The sequence below is a fragment of the Elephas maximus genome, chromosome 10 (assembly GCF_024166365.1).
Source record: "Elephas maximus indicus isolate mEleMax1 chromosome 10, mEleMax1 primary haplotype, whole genome shotgun sequence".
Lineage (NCBI taxonomy): Eukaryota > Metazoa > Chordata > Mammalia > Proboscidea > Elephantidae > Elephas > Elephas maximus.
In genome coordinates, this window is record NC_064828.1 from 43,212,829 (window position 1) to 43,234,033 (window position 21,205).

General features: G+C 38.6%; 1 protein-coding gene across 2 annotated transcripts in view; it reads left to right on the plus strand.

Annotated features, from left to right (window-relative positions):
* The window catches only part of SCFD1 (sec1 family domain containing 1), an 88,500-nt gene extending 85,440 nt beyond the window's left edge, over positions 1-3,060 (plus strand). For both annotated transcript variants that reach the window (XM_049897648.1, XM_049897647.1), the window contains one exon: positions 2,862-3,060. In XM_049897648.1, the coding sequence (XP_049753605.1) occupies positions 2,862-2,885 (24 nt within the window). In that variant the 3' untranslated portion in view covers positions 2,886-3,060. The remainder of the gene's footprint in view (positions 1-2,861) is intronic.
* The last annotated feature ends 18,145 nt before the right edge of the window (positions 3,061-21,205 follow it).

Consider the following 21,205-nt stretch of genomic DNA (forward strand, 5'->3'; position numbering starts at 1 on the left):
TCTTTAACCTTGTAATTTAGTGACCCAGTGATATTTGTACTTAGTTTTTCTCTGGGTTAGAGTCTTTTTTCAAGGAATACTGCATTCTGTCCTGATACTTTGCATTATGTTCTCATTAAGATGATTTTTTTTTTATTTGCTTTCCCCCCAACATTTTATTATAATTTCAAATATACAGAAAAGTTGAAGAGGATTTTTAGTGAACATTTGTACATTCCCCATTAACATTTAACTGTACTTTACAAATTACCTTTCCATTTATCCATCCTTCAATCAATCTATCAATCCAACTTTATTAACTTCAGAGTAAATCACAGACATCAGTGTATTTCTCCCTTAATATTTCAGCATGAATATCATAGAGTTCATTATTTGTTCAGGTTTTTTTTCCCCCCTTGGACGTAAATTTACAACAATAAAATATACAAATCTTAAGTTTACATTCCCTGAGTTTTGCCAGATGTATATGTATACTTGAGTAACCTAAACCCCTATTAATCTTTTCAATTTTAGCCATACTAGTAGATGCCTGATGGTATCTCATCCTGGTTTTAATTTGCATTTACTTAAATGATGCTAAACCCTTTCTGATGCACTAATTGGCCATTTGTATTTCTTCTTTTTTGACATGTCTGTACAAATCTTTTGCCCATTTCTTTTATTGCGTAGTTTATAAGAAGTTCTTTATACATCCTGAATACCACCCCTCTGTCAGATACGTGTTTTGCAGAAATTTTCTCCAAGTCTGTGGATTATATATTTATTTTTTAATGATGTCTTTTGATTGAGAAGTTTTCTTCTAAACACCTTTGTTGATTGAGCTTTTATGTTTAGGTCTGGTATCCAGCTGATTTTTTAGTATCCTTTGAAATGGGAGTCAAGGTTCATTTACTTCTCCTATGAATATCCAGATATCCTATTATGAATATCCAGATACCCTGTTATTCCAGCACCATTAATTTAAAAGACTTTCTTTTCCCCATTGGATGGCTTTGGTGGTGATGTTGAAAACCAAATTACAATATAAGTGTGAATCTATTTCAAAACTCTTTTATGTCCCATTGATTTGTCATGCTTTTGCCAGTGCCACTATAAAGCTATACAATGTATAAACCTATACAGTCTAAGTCTTGAAGTCAGGTAGTATAAGTTCTTCAGCTTTGTCAACTTTTTCAAGATTTGTTTGGCTAGTCCAGGTTAGTACTGTTTAGTACAACTTTGTGTGATGATGGAATGGTTTATGTCTGCACTGTTCAGTGCGGTAGCTATTTATCCACGTACGGATTTTGAGCACTTGAAACATGACTGTAGGACTGAGGCACTGAATTTTTAGCTTCATTTTAAGACGGCCATATGTCATTAGGAACTGCTTTATTGAACAGTGTGGTATGTAGGTCCTTTATATTTCCACAGAAATTTTACAATCATCTTGGCTAATTTTTATCCAAAAAAAAGTCTAGTGAGATTAATGTTGGGATTGCAGGAAATGTATAGCTCAATTGGGGAAAATTGAAATTGTACGTGAACATGGTATATATCTTCATTTATTTAGATCTTTAATTTCTCTCAACAGTGTTTTGTATTTTGGGGGAGACAATTTTCCATCATCTTGTGTTTCTGTACATCTTGCAAGCTTAGGCACTGACTGCCTTTGTTCTAGACTGTCTTTTTGAGAATGTTTACATCACAAGCAGCCTTAGAAGAGAGCAAAAGGCAACGATTAGACAGGCATACTGCCTATTATAAAAAAATTTGAGTTCTCTAAGCTCAGAATTTTTTTCCTGTAATTCATCCCACTATGTGTGCAGGCAACACCTGGCCCTCTTCATCTTGCCCTATGGGAACTGGGACTCAGGGAATTGGTGTAACTGCCATTGCTGTGTGTAACAAAGCCCTGTGTCCCTGACCCAGGAGTTTCTTGTCCTATGCCAGCACCCATGAAACTGCGGCAAGCAGGGTACAATCTCAGACCTTTCAGAATCCTTAATAGTAGTTTTCAGTATAGAGGTCTTTGTACTTTAATATTTTATTCTTAAGCATTTTATGATTTTTACATAATTATTAAAATGTTTTTAATTTCATTTTTCAGTTTGCTATTAGATATATGGAAATCCTGGTGGCATAGTGGTTAAGGGCTATGGCTGCTAACCAAAAGGTTGACAGTTGAAATCCACCAGCCGCTCCTTGGAAACCCTATGGGTCAGTTCTCCTGTGTCCTATAGGGTACTATGAGTCGGAATCGACTCTACAGCAATGGGTTTTTTTTTTTAATTAGAAAGAACACAATTGATTTTTGTATATTAATCTTATATCTTTGTACCTAGCTAAATTCACTTATTAAGTCTAGTAGTTTTGTAGATTCCTTAAGATTCACTACGTAAACACTTATATCATCCACAAATAGAAATGGTTTTACATCTTTCTTTCCAATCTTTATGCTTTTTAACAATTACCTTATTCCCAGGGTTTTTGTTTTCATGACTTAGTATCTTTCACCTGTGATGTTTATACATTTCTTTGCTATAATGTTTATTACTGTTTAGTTTCAAAATACCTACGAATGTTAAACATTTGAGCTAAAAAATAAAAAGATTTTGAGCTAGTGATCGTTAAATAAACTTTTATCATTATTCTAAAAAAAAAAAAAAAATTTTTTTTTTTTTTTTTTTTTTTTAGAATAATGATAGAAACCAGTAAATAGAATAGGAAACCTCGGTTCCACCATGATGAAAATGTTTACAGTGTTTGAATGTATAAGCTGACCATGAGGAAAATGTTCACAGTGTTTGAGTGTATAAGCTGATTTTGTGATTTCAAAAAAAAAGTTACATGAATGATTGTATTTTTTTGTTTTGTTTTAGTTGTCCCAACTTGGACAGAAATAATACAGAAGAACCTAAATATGAGAATAATCTACTTGGAACTTGGATAAGTGTAAAAAGAGCCAGATGTTTCCTTCTCCATAATAATGTCCTAACAGTGAAACTTAGTTATTTGATAATTTTTCAGGAAATTCTATACTTAATATAATGTATACTGATTAAAAGAATAAAGCATTTCAGAAATAAATTTCTTAAATTGTACATTTTTCTCTCCTGTTATGTTTGACAACAGGGTAAGAAAGTACTTTGGAAAGAAGGAAATTTCTATCTGAATATAATGCTGAAATAGCAATATAATAACAATAGGTTATGATTGAAACTGGTGAAAAGTTAAGAATAGAAATACATAGGTGACTCGACTGGTTCACAGATCACCTACCTATATGCATTTTAATCAATACTGCATAGCCACCTCCTTATTGTTTGTTAATTTCCCAGGTTTCTCTAGATTTTAAGGTGGATTTTAGAGCCACTTTAATGTCCCCCCTTCCCCTGGCACACCTATGTAAAATCCCTCCTTAATACAGTGGTCACAGTCACACACTAACAAGATCTGGGATGGACAGATACAAAGCATTTATACCATAAAGTTCTAGAAAATAGGTAAAAGCAAGCCAATTTCTCCAAAGAAAAAACCATTCCGATTGATTATGCAGGCCAGGGAGCTTTTCCTCCTAATGAGCGCCTTCAAGAAGGATCTGTACTGTTATAGACAACATGCTAACAACAGGTACATCAACAGTGATTCACAGGACTGTTTCTTTCAGCCTCACCCTCCGTGAGCCAATGCCAACCTACCAAAGCACAGGTCAAGAAAAATCTAGTTTGAGAGTGCTCTGCTAATCTGACTTAATCCTGGGATAAAATTTAAAGTATCTGTAAGTGATGTAGAGGGAAACCCTGGTGGCATAGTGGTTAAGTGCTACGGCTGCTAACCAAAGGGTCAGCAGTTTGAATCTGCCAGGCGCTCCTTGGAAACTCTATGGGGCAGTTCTACTCTGTCCTAGAGGGCCGCTATGAGTCGGAATCAACTCAACAGCACTGGGTTTGGTTTTTTGGTTTTTTGGTCTTTTTTTTAGTGATGTAGAACACATCTATCCTATGTAGCCAGTTAAAAGGAAAACTATATGCCTGGAAAATGAAAAGCCTAAAAAGAACACAGTCGTAGAACAGAAAACCTCCCACCTCCACCTGAATATGGGTTGAAAGAAGGAATTTTGGGTTGGAGTTCAGATTTTCTTTAGGAAACAAAAATTTTAATACATTTCAATACAGACAAAAAGTGTAACCAGGGTACTAAAGTCTCATTAGGAAAGTAGTTGCCAGTGAGTCAGCTCTGACTTATGGCAACCCCATGTGTGTCAGAGTAGAACTGTGCTCCATAGGGTTTTTCAATGGCTGATTTTTTAGTAGACTGCCAGGCCTTTCTTCTAGTCGTACCACTGGGTGGACGAGAACCTCCAACCTTTCAATCAGCAGCCAAGCACAGTAACATTTGCACCACTTAGGGACCCCAAAATTCCATAGTACCAATAATTAAAGCCTGAAAAATTCTTACATCAAATGTAACTAAACATCTACCTCAAGGAGGGAGAAAAAAAAAAACTCATTAAACATTTTAAGAATTTATAGTATTTTAAGGCATTACCCCATTTGTGTTTTAAAAAGACAAGAGACATTAGCTATAAGCAGTCCAGTTTACCTGAATTCCAGAGATTCTACAGGAAATTTTGGGAGGCCACTACACAGAAAACAATGAGACGAAAATAAAAGTTCTGGACTTTACATTACCAGTAATTTAAAAAAAAACTAAAATTGCTGGATGAAACATATATTAAAATCTAAAAAGCATCAAACAGCTGGCAAAATGGTGAGGACAATATGAGGAGGCAAATAGAGAAATAAATGAAGAACTAAAGCTGCTTTTGCCAAGCCTATGAACTTGCCTGTAGGTGCTTTGTGTTTTTGTTTTGGTGCACATAAGTATGTGCTCCAGAACACAGACCTGGACTCACCCAAAGTGGGTCCAATAGAACATACTCCTTCCATGAAGCAAGGACCTCAAAGTGTTGCATCCTCAGTATACCTCAATATACAAGTGAGCCAGAACTAAACCTGTCTCCTCCTCCCAACAAGGGAATTGCAAGGGTGCGTTGGCCAAAACTGGCCCTTCAAAAGCTACGTGATTGACATCAAGTGACTGGTCCAAGATTCCTTACGCTGTGGGCTTTGATCAAGGATCCCAGAGCAGTAGACACCCTAGATACCTAGAAGATGGAAATGGAGATCCTCTCTAAAGAATATTCCTTCACTCAAAGTCCTCAAAAAATTACCACAAATGATTTTCAAGTGAAAATGATGAGCTCACCTTGAGAAACTAAACACACATGGAAAGAAGATACCATGAATGAGAACAAGCTAAAACATCAGAAAACAGAAGTAAACTAAAAGACCTCAGCTTTTAGACTTATCTCAAATTATGACAAGTATCTCCTGTTTTATGTAAGTAATCTGCTTATAAAAATAGAATATTCTTAAGCCCTGAGAAATATTACCCATTATTTCAAATGGGAAAATTGGTCCCTTAAATGTGAAGTGAAAACTCCCAGCAGATTTCCTAAAACATGAATTAGTGATACAGTAAAATGCATGAACATACATAACCAACTAACATGTTCCAAAACCAAGCCCAGTGCCATTGAGTCGATTCCAACTCATAGCGGCCCTATAGGACAGAGTAGAACCGCACCATACAGTTTCCAAGGAGCACCTGGCGGATTTGAACTGCCAACCCTTTGGATAGCAGCCGTAGAACTTAACCACTACGCCACCAGGGTTTCCAACTAACATGTTAGGATGTGAAATACTTAATATATGGTGTCTTGATCGCTGAACGGTGACTATTAACAGCTGTTTTGTAAGCAGTGAAATTTTTATCTACTGTAATCACTTTTCTCAAACTGCTTTGTTTCCTCCATAAATTTCTTCAGTACATTCTCAATTTTTTTTTTTTTTTTAAGAAAGGGCTGTTACTGCTGCTGTTGTTGAGGGGGAAAAGGCTAAAAATAAAAGGCACAGTGGAAATATATCCAGGACAAGTACAAAATGGCAGAGAATGGTTCGTACCAGCTGTGATACTGTCATTGCCTCTCAGTACCATGAACATTCAACACACACATTTCTCTATTTCAATATTCATCATGCATTTCAAAACTTCTACACTGCTTCTGACATTCTACCAGCTGTATTTGGACATCATTTTATTTCATCTAAAAGGTTGTATTGAGTTTAGGACACATAAATATAAGTTTTCCATACAAAAATGTCATCTAAATATCTCTCAAGAAATATGTAAATTCTATGAAATCTGAGTATTAAAAACCAAGATGCTTTCTACAAGAAAAAGCTTTAACTGGGGAAAGGTTCTGCAGGGTGTCCAGACATCAAAGATAAGTTAGAAAATATCTGCAGACAGTAGGCAAGTATTTATATATATATATCTGCAGAGGGTTCTCTATTATTCAGCAATTATTAATCAATGCGAGGAAACCTATTGGGCAGTTCTACTCTGCCCTATAGGGTCGCTATGAGTCAGAATTGACTCAATGGCGCTGGGGTTTTTTAATTGATCAATGCAAGTGAGTGAACCAATTACATGAGGCTGGAAAAAGAATAATCCAAAAGGATTAGAGGGAACAATCTTCAGAGCTCATGTGGTATCAAGAGCCAACCAAAATGGGAAAAAATAATTTACAGAGAACTGCATAAAAAATTCATGTTTTGCCTTAGTAGTTGGGAAAAATTAGCCCTAAACACCACTATGATCCAGCCTAATAAAGCTTAAAAGTAAGATTAAAAAAAAAGATAAAACAATCATATCCCAGAACAAAGCTCAAGAATATAAGAATACAAAAATATTCAGTGCCCAACAAGGTAAAATTCACATTTTGTATCCAATCTAAACTTACTAGGAATGCAAAGAAGCAGGAAAACAACCCAAAATGAGGATAAAAATCTATTTAAACTAAACCAAACATATCACCAATGATAAAGTTAGTAGACAAGGACATTAAACTAGTTATTATAACTATTCCATACATTCAAAAAGCTAAGGGAAAGACTGAAGTTAAGACATGGTAGATTTCATTAAAAAGACTCAAACTTAGGCAAAACCTTCAATATCTCTATAAATTTCCTATTGCGGTTATAACATTACCACAAACGTGGCTTAACAGAACACAAATTATCTTACAATTCTGGAGATTAAAGTCCAAAATGGGTCTCACTGGGTTAAAATCAAAGTATGGGCAGGGCTGCATTTCTTCGTCGAGGCTCTGGAGAAGAATACATTTTCTAGCTTCTAGAGGCTGCCCACATTCCTTGGCTTGTGGTACCTTTCCATTTTTAAAGCCAGCAATAGCTAGTCAGGTTTTTCTCTGATCATTTCACTCTGACACTAACTTCTATGCCTCCCTTGCCCACACTGAAGGACACTGGGCCCACCTGGATATTCCAGAGCAGTGTCTTTATCTTAAATTCAGCTGACTTAATTCTATCTGCAACATCTTCTCCCTTATCATTTAACACAGCACAGTCACACATTCTGAGGACTAGGACATGGACATCTTTGGGGGGGCCATTATCCCAATGTCTGAGATTTAATGGGGTTGGGGGGGAACTGGATGAGATTAATGTCAGTACAGAAGAAAAGATTAATGAATTTAAATATTAATAAATTTAATGAACAGCAACAGAAACTATGCAAAATGAAACAGAAAAAAAAACTAAAAAGTAAAAGATGGACAGAGTATCAGTGTGGAGTAGAACAACTTCAAGGAGCCTAATACACATGTGTGTATTTGAAGTAGCCAAAGGAGAGAGGAAAAGGGAAACAAAAATATTTGAAGAAATAATGGCTGAAAATTTTTCATAGTTCATGAAAAGTATAAATCCACAAATTTTGAGACATTGAGTGAACCCCAAACACATTCAAATTGCTTAAAATCAATAAAAGAAAATCTTAAAAGGAATCAGAGAAGTCACATTGAGTACAGAGGTACAAAGATAAAAAGAACAGCAGATCTCTTGTCAAAAACAATACAGGCAAAAAGACAGTGGAACAACATCTTTAAAGAACCAAAAGAAACTGTCAAACTAGAATTCTTTACTCAGGGAAATACTTTTTTCAAAAATAAAGGAGAAATATTGACTGCAGCTTTCATTAAGTGACAACAGCAATCCCTAAAGAGTGGGAGAAGCTTTTTTCTGGTACCCTCACCGCCCCCCCCACCCCCCACCCCCCCCCCCCCCACCCCCCAGTACAAGCTAGTGTTTCAAAATAGTAGCTGGGCACAAGCTGTAGGAGTTGGTGTCCATGCAAATTTTTGGAAAAATAGGAGGTTGCTGGACCGATAAACTTATTTCAGCCTTCATGGAATGAAACCAGAAGGAAAACTGAAATCACACAAATAATGTGGAAATTTAGCACACTACTAAACAACCAATGAGTCAAAGAAGGAATAAAAAGTAAAATCAGAAAATAGAGATGAATGAAAATAAAAGCACAACATACCAAAACTTATGGGATGCAGTTAAGGCAGTGCTTAGAGGGAAATTTATAGCTGTAAATGCCTACATTAAAAAAGAATAAAGGTCTCAAATCAGTAACCTAACTTTACAACTTGAGAAGCTAGAAAAAGAACAAACTAAGCCAAAAGCTACCAGAAGGAGGGAAATCACAGAGATTAGAGCAGAGATAAATGAAGTATAGAAAAACAATAGAAGAAATGAAACTAGAAGTGGTTCTTTGAAAAGATCAATAAAATCAACAAATCTTTAAGCAAGACTGAAAGAAAAAAAGATGATGCAAATAGCTAAAATCAGAAATGAAAGTGGAGGTATTATACTGACCCTACAGAAATAAGAATTACAAGAAAACACTATGAACAATTGTATGCCAACAAATTAGATAACCTAGATGAAATAGACAAATTCCTAGAAACATATTAACTACATAAATTGACTCAAGAAGAAACAGAAAATCTCAATTCCATAAAAAGAAATTGAATCAGTAATCAAAAATATCCCAACAAAGAAAAGTCCAGGACCAAGTGACTTCACTGGGGATTCTATCAAACATTTAAAGAACTGGCTCCAATCTTTCTTAAACTCTTTCAAAAAATAGAAGAGGAGGGAACACTTCCTAATTCGTTCTATAAAGCCAGCATTACCCTAATATCAAAGCCAAACAAGGAAACCACAAGTACGAGCCAATATCTTTTATGAATATAGATGCAAAAATCCTCAATGAAATATTAGCAAACCAACTCTAACAGCATATTAAAAGGGTATACTTTCATCAAGAGACTTTATCAAAAAGTAAAAAGATACCCTACAGATTGGGAGAAAATTTGGGGAAACCATATATCTGATGAGTTATGTATGTATGTATGTATGTGTGTGTGTATAATTAGTTAAGGGATAGACAAGTAGCCAAACGCAGTCAATGAGAGGCACTTAGACTCCTGAAGTCAGTGCCTGAGAGGCACAAGAGGGCCACTCTCTTTTCTGCTGGACTTATACTAGAAGGTCTAGGCTATGGATGTCATCCATGGAAGTCTGAGAATGAAGGCAATGCAGAGCCCAGAGATATCCTAATGGCATCATTTGAACCTCCATGTCTATCATTAGCATAACCTGAGTGTTGCTATCACAGAGGCAGGCAAAGCCATTGAAGAGATGCAAAATCCAATGGATGATTTAAATATCTTGAGAGCCACCCAGAATGCTTCTTAGAAGCGAGGATGGCGAGACTTTTTCTCACATATTTGGACATGTTATCAGGAGGGACGAGTCCCTGGAGAAGGACATCATGCTTGGTAAAGAAGAGGGTCAGTGAAAAAGAGGAAGACCCTTAATGAGATGGATTGCCACAGCTGCTGCAACAATGGGCTCAAACAGCAACGACTGTGAGGATAGCTCAGGACTGGGACAGCAACGACTGTGAGGATAGCTCAGGGCCGGGCAATGTTTTGTTCTGTTATACACAGGGTCGCTATGAGGTGAAACCTACGAGATGGCACCTAACAACAAAAGAGCCAAAGAAATGCAAAACCAACTAAGCAGCAAAGGAAGTTAACTACATACTTAATATGGGTTGCAACCAGCCATAAGTACATAATGAAAGAATTAAATAATATGCAATTTTATTCTAAGGAACATTATCCTTTTAGAGGGAGCAGCTGTGGAGTTTCCAGTGACTTAGCAATTGTAAGAAGGGCTCAGTGAATCCCATAAAATGTTGTAGGCAAGAATCTAATTTGGGTTTCCTGCCAGGGATTTCTCTGGTCAATAAGTATCTTTCGGACACTGGAATGCCAACCCCAAATTGTTTGAAATAATTTGTTTTCTTAGTGGCTAAGTGTCTTTTAACCCTGGGAAGACTTTGAATAAAGTATAGAAATAGAGTGGAGTAAATTGAACCCCAGGGAACTCATATTTTTGTGTTAGGTTAAGAAATATTCACTGTGTACTTGATACTTTAAGTACCATAGTTATGTTATAATCTGACTTAAGTATCAACAAATTATCCTTGTGATTCCATTTTTAAAGCATGTACTTGTGTAACTGATCTAGATTTATGATTTTTAACTAAAAGGCGTGAAACTATTTTAATGACATTGTAAAAAGTAGCAAATATTAAGAGAACTTACAATTCATCATATTTATGAGTTTAATTTATTACCATTTCATAAGATACAATAATACCCAAGAAGCTTTTTGTTTTAGTCAAACAACTGATGTATTTTTAAAGAAAATGAAATATATTAAATGTATAAATGTAGCTTAAATTCTTTAAAGAAAGTTTAATTAAAACCCTCAAAAAATAATTGTTAAAATTGGCTAGATGTGAACTTCCACTTTTGGCTAAGATGAAGTAACAGGGGCAGGATTTACCCTTCCATTTGAAATGACTAAGAAACCATACAAAATATAAGAAGCAATGGATTTCAGATATTGGATATCAGACAACACAGAACCATGATCTCTGAGAGGAGAAACGAAACAAGGTGAGCCCAGTGATTGCCCAGATTACTGCCTAGAGAGGGGTTCCAGGCTGCAGCACAGGCAGGGCTGGCCCACAGGTCTCCCTGAGCTCAGGAGACAGAGCTAGGGCTACAGGGGAATCAAGACAGCTAGAGTTCACAGGGCAGAGAACTGGAGAGAGGAGAGCTACACAGGAAGAGAGTTCTGGAGATCTGCAAGGGTTCCCTCTTGAGTATTCAGCTGATTATTAATCAGTGCACGTGTGTAAGGAAATAATTGTTAAAAATTATTTCCAGGGAAAGACCCACCCAAAAGCATCAGAGGGAACAGTCCTCTGAGCTCATGTGGAACTGGGAATAGTGTCTTTTCGTATGAACCAGAGTGAAAACCCTCATAATTCATGATGCTTTGGGCAGAGTACTCAGAAGGGTTTTGCCTCAGTAGTGGGGAATATTAGCCCTAGACTAAATGCTATTCTGGCCCTACCTAACAAACCTGAAAAGCAAGATCCAAAAGGACCGAACTGTTTCCAAGTAACTTAACTGATGCAGCCTAGAATAAAGCTCAAGAGTATAACCCCAACAGGAATGCAAAAATATCTAGCACCCAACAAGGTAAAAGTCACAGTGTCTGGAATCCAGCCAAAACTTACCGTATACAAAACACGCAGTCCATAACGAAGAGAAAAATCTTCAGTTGAAATAGGCCCAGAAGCGTCACAGATGATAGAATTAGTAAACAAGGACGTAAGACAATTTTATAACTATAATCCATATATTCAAGAATGGAGAGGAAAGCTTGACTATGTTAAATAAAGCTGTAGAAGAGCTAAGAGACCCAGACCGAACTTCCAGAAATGAAACAATTTAATGTCTGAGATGAAAAATTTGCTAGATATATTGGTATAATAATAATATTTGTAAATTGAACTTAAAGTTTAAGAACTGGGTTAATGAACCAAAAATTAACTTTTTAAACAAAAATGTTGTTGTTGTGGGCCATCAAATCGATTCTGACTCACAGCAAGCCTATAGGCCATAATCTTTATGGGAGCAGATCACCAGGTCTTTTCTCCCACAGAGCAACCATTCGGCTCAAACTGCCAACCTTTCAATTAGCAGCCAAGCACTTAACCATTGTGCCACCAGGGCTCCTTTTAAACAAAAGTAGCTCCTACATAATCTCTTTTATGACCAAAAAAACTTACGCTGACAGAATCAAGACATGCCTGAAGCTCTCTTTTTCAATTACCTGATTACATAAATTCCCTTTTTTGGCTTAAGACAATTTGAGAGGACTTTATGCCACTTGCCGAAAAACAAGTCATGAAATAATGGCCAAATTCTGGACAAAACATCAGTCTAACTAGCTCTGAGAAAATACATTCTCTTTCACAGAGCCGCTAAAACTGAAGCTGACACTCACTAGTGATGTAGACATAGATTTAGAATTGAGATGTGTCCAAGAACACAAGCCACAGTTCAAGAATTCCCTAGTCCTTTAGATACCAAAATTCTCATTAATTTTTATTATATCTGACCAATTATATTAGGCCTATAACTATAAACTTTTGTGAGAATAAATTAATTAAACCATTCTTAGATTATTTTTTACATTTGCTGCTAAAATGTTTTTGAATTGCTAATTCTGGTAATTTTTTAAAAATCATGCAGTTTACACACAATGAATTTCTAATCATGTATCCATTACTTAAAGAAAAACAAACTTGGATTGATTACACAATCCTCAAGTGCCCTACTATTATTAATATTCTAATATTCCAGCCAAATCCACAGAAGACTGCATTTTAAACCTATATTCCATTTTTTAAAATAAGTTAACATATACCAAGAATCAGCAATAACCAGCTTCATGAGTCATACTTTACTAAGATGCAGAAGAGCAAAGAAGAAGAGATTAACAGCTTAAGCTGCCATTATCTGACAGGGACTTTGTTAGGTGCATTACACCTTAGCTCATTAGTCCCCGTAAAAACTGTTAAGAAAATGGGTAACACTATCCCCGTTTCACAGGCTCCCCAGGTATCGCAAATGGTTAAGCACTGACTACTAGTCAAAATGATTATTCAAACCCACCCAGAGGACTTCGGAAGACAGGCCTGGAGATCGGCTTCGGAAAGGTCACAGCCTTGGAAACCCTGTGGAGCAGTTCCACTCTGCACACACGGGGTTGCCATAACTAGGAATCGACTGGACAGCAACTAACAATAACAACATCCCTGTTTCCCAGATGAGGAAATAAAAGCTAACTGACCTATCCCAGGCCATTCAGTTGGTAAGTGGTGAAATTTGAACTAGTCAGATCTGAATCCAAATCCTTTTCCCTTTGAAATGAAGAACTGGCAGGTCAAAGGTGCAGCCCTCTGATGCGTACACAATCTTATGCTCCCGAGTAGCTAGGCAAGATCTCCCTCTATACAGGCAGTGGTTCAAATATCTCTAAGTACCACAAAACACTCCAAGTTGTCACCAAGCTGTGGTCACAGGAAGGGAAGGAAATAAGTCAACCAATTTTCTCGTTCCTTAGGTGTCATCTATGATTTGCTTGCCTCCCTCTTAGCACAGCATCTGATGTGATCTCCCCCGTGTGGTCTGCATGTGGGCAGTGCATGCCAGCTGTCTCTTGGCTGCCCTCGGGGCCAAATCTGCCAGTGTCTACAACCTGTGTATCTGCCTTGGCCTGGACTCTGAGTCCTGTCATGACATCAAGAGCCTGCTCCAGTGTCTCAACAAAGACCAGGATTCAGCCTTATGAGCCCTGGCATCCAGGCTCCCCCAATTCAGAGACATGTTGGTGGTCAGTGACCCTGAGGCTCACTTAAGAATTGATCCAGCCCCAGAAACAATCATTTGGCTACAGATGCTTGATGCTCAGGTTTCTAAAACTGCTCATGTTTAGAGGGAAAGCAATCCTAAGGCAAGAGTGAAGGAAAACATTTTGAATCTAGAGCCGGTAAAAGTAAGGATATTTTTCAAAAAGTGAAAACAAGCTCCCATATCAAAGAGACCTTTGTCCTTTTAGGCAGTTGCCCTTGTCACCCAATGATTTCTTTCCCTCCTCACACACCTTTCATCTGGACAGGGTACTCCACAGGTCGATCAATTCACCCCAGAACTACCCAGAAAAGAGATGCCCAGGGAAAAAGCAAAATTGTAGGAGCTTTTCTCAACTGCTTTTAAGTATCCCAATTTAATTTACCTTCTAATCCGGGTATCCCCATGTATACCCATCAAAGAGGCAGAACAACTTATCATTTGACCTGGGGGCTATGTCCCCATCTCTGCTTGTTGGTACTGTGTGTCTCGTTTTCAAAAGTTAGGATGAAATTATTTCATTTTGAAGGGAAGGAAAAAGAGAGAATGGTAGTAAGTGAATGGAGCGCATTGGGGGTAACATTAAAGCAGGTTTAGGAGGCACTCCCCTCACTTTTTTCTTAGGTAAAAGCATCTGAAACTATAGGATTAGAGAAGCTCAGGATTGAACGGGACCCCAAATGACCCAGTCTAACTACTCAAATTCCCTCTGTTACCCCTCTACCCGGCCCCCACCCACGCCAGCAGCCCCAGACTGTAAGAAAGCTTAGGAAATTCCACCTACACGTATGCACAAGCAAGTCAAACTTCTGAAACCATGCTTCTTTTCCCCATGTTACCATAAAAATAATGATTTGCCTTGAAGGAAACACTTTACAATCAGCCATCAGAGAGCAGGCTATTCTCTGTCTAGAATTGCTGGTGGCCATATAAAAGCAGGAGCCTTCCTGCAGAAGGAAGTCTTACTAATTCCCCAAAAGTCTTCATCTTCAAGAGCTACTGTGGGCCCTGACACAGTGTCTATGAGATCAACTTACTGAAAAACATTGCATTTGTAGAGTAACACAGATATCAGGAAGAATAGGATTCATAAAAATATTCATATAATAAATAGGTCTTATGTATGAAGTCCTGCTAGAATCTGCCCAGATGAAAGGCATGCAGCACCACCAGGAGGCAAACACTAGGAAAGCTTTGTCAGCACAGGAAAACTCAGGCATCAGGCTGCATCTCTTATGGATTGAATTGTGTCCCCAAAAAGATATGTTGAAGTCCTAACACTTGTAATCTGTGAATTTGACCTTGTTTGGGAAAATAAAATCTTTCTTTGAAGATATTATCAGCTAAATCATACTGGAATAGGATGGGTCCTAATTCTAGTCCCTCTGAGAGGTGTCTTATTAAGGGAGAGAACAGACAGGGAAACAGGAAGAATCATAGACAGGGAGGGTGTCATGTCAAGATACATCTCCAAGCCAAGCAATCCCAAGAGACACCTGGAACTAGAGAAACTGAAAGAGATAAGGAAGGGTCTTCCCCTGGAGCTACCAGACAGCACAGCCCTGCTGCTGCCCTAAGTTCAGGTTTCTAGCCTCCAGAACTATAAGAAAATCGATTTCAGTTCTTTAAAGCTACTCCAAAACTCCTCACCTGTACTGAACACCTCCTCTGATTTCAAAGAGCCACATGAGAGAGAATTTAATTCCTATCTATAATTTGTGTTCAGATATGGCTGATGAACAAGTGTGGGGGCCAAGACAAACTGCTTGAAGAGGAAAAGTACCATAATTTGAGAAAGAAATATAGAAAACCAGCTCTCTAGGGAATATCTGGGGCTCCTGGGAAGCCTGGGTCCGGGGGTAAAATCCCAGCCACCCCTTTGGAAGCATTCCCATTCCAAGGAGGCAAGGTAGATAAAATGAAAGCTATGTTACCACTGTGGGTTCTGTCCCCTCACCCCCAAACGGAACTAGTCTTAAGGGAAAAAAGTCTTTCCTTCTGACTGGAGACAAAGAAGTAAGTGGGCAGATGGCCAGGCTGCTGGGGGGTGAAAAAAAAAAACACACATATACAAACACACCAAGGTAACTATCATGTCAAAACAAATAGTCACAGGAAGTAGCCAAATGAGGTAGGAGACAACCTCAGTTCCTACTGGGGGACTCCAAAAGTGCCACAGAAATTTTAGAAGGACTAAGGGCCTGCCCAGGTAACAGGGAGTAGGCATTGAGCAGCAGAACCTTTGTTTTACCCTGGTAGCATAGAGGTTTAAGTGCTACAGCTGCTAACCAAAAGGTGGGCAGTTCGAATCCACCAGGCACGCTTGGAAACTCTATGGGGGCAGCTCTGCTCTGTCCTATAGGGTCACTATGAGTCGGAATTGACTCTACCACAACGGGATTGGAGAAGCTGGAAGCATTCAGTTTGTACACATTATCTCCTCTAGCCTTCACAACAAACTCATGAGGTAGATACTAACCAGTTGTCCATCAAGGTGATTCCAACTCATAGCAACCCTCTAGGACAGGGCAGAACTGCTCCATAGGATTTCAAAGGCTGTAAATCTTTACGAGAGCAGACTGCCATATCTTTCTCCTGCAGAGTGGCTTGTGGGTTCAAACTGCTGAACTTTCATTTAGCACCCGAGCACTTAACCACTGTACCACCAGGGCTCCTTGAGGTAGGCACTAGCACACCCATCTTACAAGTGAGGAAAACCAAGTCTTCAAGAGATTGTCCAGCATCACAGGCCTAGAAAGTCAAGTCCTGTGGTCCCCAAGTCCCTGATCTCCATCTCACTGGCTGCCAATCTACTCAGCAGAATGAAGGTCCAGAGATGTGTAGGGAGACAGGTGATATTTTAATGTAAACTCTGTGCTGTCATAGTGCATTTATGCATAGCAGGATGGGATCTGACTTTGTGGCTACCCTCCATCCTTTGTATGTGATGTACTTCACCCCATGAGACCATGGCGGATTGCCTTCCAGCCACAATGAAACTGCTCCAGTAAGAATGCTGAATATCTACCTCTTGTTGCCCTTTCTGAGGGAGACTGTCATGTCTACAGACCCTATTGGTAGAGTGCCCCAAGTGAACCCTAAGTACCCTATTGATAGAGTACCCTAAGTGTACCTCAATCTATATGCTGGCTTGGAACAAATCTCAGAGCAATACAGGAATTCCATATTGAGCATTGGCTGAGTCAATAGAGTCTTTTAAGAATTTCAGGCAAGGCGTACAGAAAGAAGGAGCAGTTAGTAGGAGGAGCAAAAGCAGAATGACATTCAAAGGCTGATCCTGGGTGATAGCAGAGAACTAGAGTTGATTCAGTGAAGTCCTGGCAGAGAGGGAAGAAGAAAGGACTTCACCACTACAGTCACAAGGCATCCTGGTTGACCTTTTGGTGACTGAACTATTTGAAAAGGGCTGACTCATGAGGCCTGGCTATGGGACTATTCCCAGATCCCCGTGACCTGGCAACATGACTCTACTCCAGATCTATGTGAATCCTCACGTTAAAGCCACTCACTTTGAGTTGGCCTAAGGGAGTCAGTCTCTAATCATGCAGCTAACAACCATCAAAAGGATTATACTGTTAAACTAACAATCAACCAGGGTTAGTTTCTGTTTTCAATGAAAATGTCTTGGGAATGGTCACTTCTTCCAATACAACCTCAAGACTCAGCAATGGCAAAGCAGGAAGCAAATGGTAGCTGCAGACACAGTGGTTTATGGGGAACACCTCTGGATTGGCTTTTCCATGCTGTATTTTCCTATCAGTATTCCTGGTCCTCATCCTGAATCCCATGAGCACTTCCTGTAAGTTTCCATATCGCCATCAATTTACCCACACTCATGACCTTGAGTGACAATGAGACTTTGACACTCCTGGGAGGTGGACAGCAAAAAGCACTTATAAAAAACGATTACATTCATAGGAGCCTTCTAGTCCCATCTCTTTGCCATGTCTTTGTTGGCTTCTGTCTACTTCCCTGGCCCAATCTACAATCAAACGAAGGCAGAAGTAGCCTGGCCTCCTGTCTAGGCTCTGCAGAACATCCCGTGCTATTCAAAGCCTTGTCACGGAAGCTTTTACTCTCTTCTGAATTTTAACAAACGTAACTCTGCTCTCCCACTTCCAAGGCACACTGCTGACCTTAACCAATAATCTTTTTATGTTTTCTTCACTCCTGGGCTTTTGGATGGCTATGGGACTAGGAAATCTCAGTGCCCCCTTAGTCTGGACTCTGATTTGTTGCTGTTATTAGAAAGGCCTGAAAATATTCAAAATGTTATTTTTAAGAGCATAATGCTTCTTGTTTCTAAGAAAATAATAAAGTATCATTCCAGAGAGTCTCTCTCCACCATACCAGACCTTGCCTGTTACAGTATGTAAAGGATAAATGTTTGTAGTATGCAAACTTGCCTACACATTAAACCATAAGGTATTACTAAACTATGAGCTCCTCTAGGATAATGTCAACGTTTCATACATCCTAGTCTCCCCACCAGGTAGCACAATGCCTCACACATGAAAAGGGCTAAAAAAATGATGGAGTGATGGAGGGAGAGAGAGGAGAGAGGTGAATGAATGAATCGCAGGACCATACATCAAAACTGCAAATTTCCCACTATAAAATCTCCCAAGCACACCTACAGCCAGGTGAAAGGACATGAGCCACAAGGCTGCCTATCTTAGCCCTTGACTTTTCCTGGCCACCACAGTCACCTTTCAGGTCAAATTATCCAGGTTATGTGTAAATTCTGTGATGTAAAAAAAAAAGTTCTAAATCATCAAAGTTCAGTTCCCAGCCTCCAAGCAGAACCAGAACCAACCTGTTGGTGGCTGTAACAATGTGGCTATTCTACTCATGTTCTGAAGGGAATGTTTGGACATGTCACTGGACTGTGTGCTCTTACTGGGTGTCTTCTTCAATGCACCCTGTTGAGAGTTACTCTGGAACAGAGCTACTCTGACTATAATAAGCACATGAATTACTTTTAAGCTAAAATTTGAATGTTAAATTATATAGCTGAAACTTCTAAAGAAAATAAAAGTGACTGTTACCAGCCAAGCAAGCTCTATTTTAACAGTCAGCAACGTCATTATCTGGTTTTTCCAATGTGGTGGAAAAACGGTACACACTACACTTTGAACTATTTTACTGAAATTCAAAATCAACCTTAACATGCAAAATAAATGTGAATGTTTACTGAGGTTTCTACAGAGGTCAGGTGTCTCTGAACTGGATTTACAGCAGGGATGACCTTGGTAAGGTGAATGATGAGAGCTTTAACTAGCCCTGATCACTAAGAGCAGAATGATATCATGTAGGTAAAAGCTCATTGTCTAATGAGCGCAGTTGTCAGAAGACCAATATCATCTACACTGCAAAGGAAACACACCACACCATTCCTTGCAACTAAAGGGCAAGCAGATCACCCTCATGGAGTTTACATCATAGAGAGAGGAGGCAGAAAATAAACAATAAAGTTGATAAATTACATATAAGTTCTACTGGAAAAGGAAAAAAGCACTGCAAGGTCAAGGATGAGGGCAGTATTAAAAGGCCAGAACAGGCTTCATTGAAAAGGTCATAATTGAACAAAGACTTAAAAGAAATGAAGCTTTGAAGAAATACTATGCGACATCTGAAAAAAATTTTTTTTAAGCTATGCCACTATGGCCTCTGTTTATAGAACAAGTGGCCCTCAGGACTCCAATAGAGTCACTGGAACTAAAGGCCGAGAAGAAATGTGAACGATCCTAGCGTTTCTCTGCTCTTTGTAAGGGCAAGATGCTGACCCCTGTTCTGCATCAGTGGTTTTGCAACATCTGTTAGTCAGTGGGAATACCTAGCAAATCTTCCAATGACAAAGTCCCTTGTCTTTGTGCTACCCAGGCTGTCTCTCTAGTATTTCTGGGTCTCCAGCATCATCCTTCACAGTTAATTGTAAAGGAAGTGTTATATTAAGCTAATTCTTATTAAAATTTTGTATCCATAGTTAAAATTACATAATGGTAATGAAAACTGATATCAAGACATTTTCACATTCACAAAATTTAACTTGATCTGAGAATTTTACCAGTGAACAGACTTAACCATACCCAAAACTGATAATGGTTAGCGGATCACGTAATCAACCAACACTATAAAAAATCACTTATAACAATATTTTAAACTATATCATAAAATATGTTTACAGACAGTCTATAAATGTCAGTGTTAAAAGAAACACAACCAGAATGTTCCTTAAAAGCAAGGATGGCAAGGCTTCTGCTTGCTTACTTTGGACACATCATCAAGAAAGACTAATTGCTAGAAAAGGTAAAGCAGAGTGTCAGTGAAAATGAGAGAAACCCTCAATGAGACGGACTGACATAATAGCCACAACATGGCCTCAAACATACAAATGATCATCAAGGCTGCACAGGACCAGGCACTGTTCCATTCTGTTACACATTAGGTCACCACGAATCAGAGCCAACTTGATGGCAGCTAACAACAATAATATAAAGGTCTATATACTTCGTGTTTTACTATATTACACATGATTCAGTTTAAAAAACAAACTCTGTAATCGTATCCCTTCCTTTGGGTCTTCATCAGGACTGTCAGAGATGTGGTTAACCTCAACCGAAACCCAGTGCCATAGCCTGAGATAGTCAAAAGCCCTCTACCTCTCTACATGCTCTTGCAGTTTACTTCCTTTCACTGATTCCACATTCCCTCACCTGCCCTGGCTAACCTCTCCAACCCATGTGCCTTCAGAGTCCAGCCTCTACATTAACTTTTCTTTTTTAAAGCCACTCACTTGGTGCATGGTATGAGGTTGGTAACTTTACTGATGATGTGGGAGGACATAAAGAGAAGTGAAGAGGAGTCATATTACAAAGCGAGCTGCCTTCCATTATCTCTCTGCCTTCAGAGCCTTGGTCTCCTGCAGAAGCCACAGACAGATTTTCCACTTTTCCACTCAGATGCATTCTCTTCCCAATGAGGTCCCTTAAGGTCTCTCTCTTTTTTTTTTTTTTTTTACGCCAGGAAGGCCTGTCAAGGAAATTCTTCTAAACAAAAACAATCCTCTTGGTGAAAGGAATTCTGCTGAATATAATTTTCTTCATCTTGTTACATAAGACCTTTGCAGAACTGGTGAGATGCTATAAGCTGATAAAGTAAGAAGCCAGAAAGCACGCACTAACATGGGTTTCCTATGATAAGGGAAAAGACACACACTGGCAACACAGGTAACTTAAATTCTGCCCCTTAAGTAACCAACTTAAAATTTATTTGTATACTAATAGTCAATGAAATTGGGATCTAAATCAAGAAAACTATCTTTTGGAAATCTGATATAAATAGAAGAAAACAGAGTATAAAGTTCCCAAAAAAATCAAAGCAGTGGGATAGTCTAGGTGGTTGATTGAGGTCTAGGTCCAC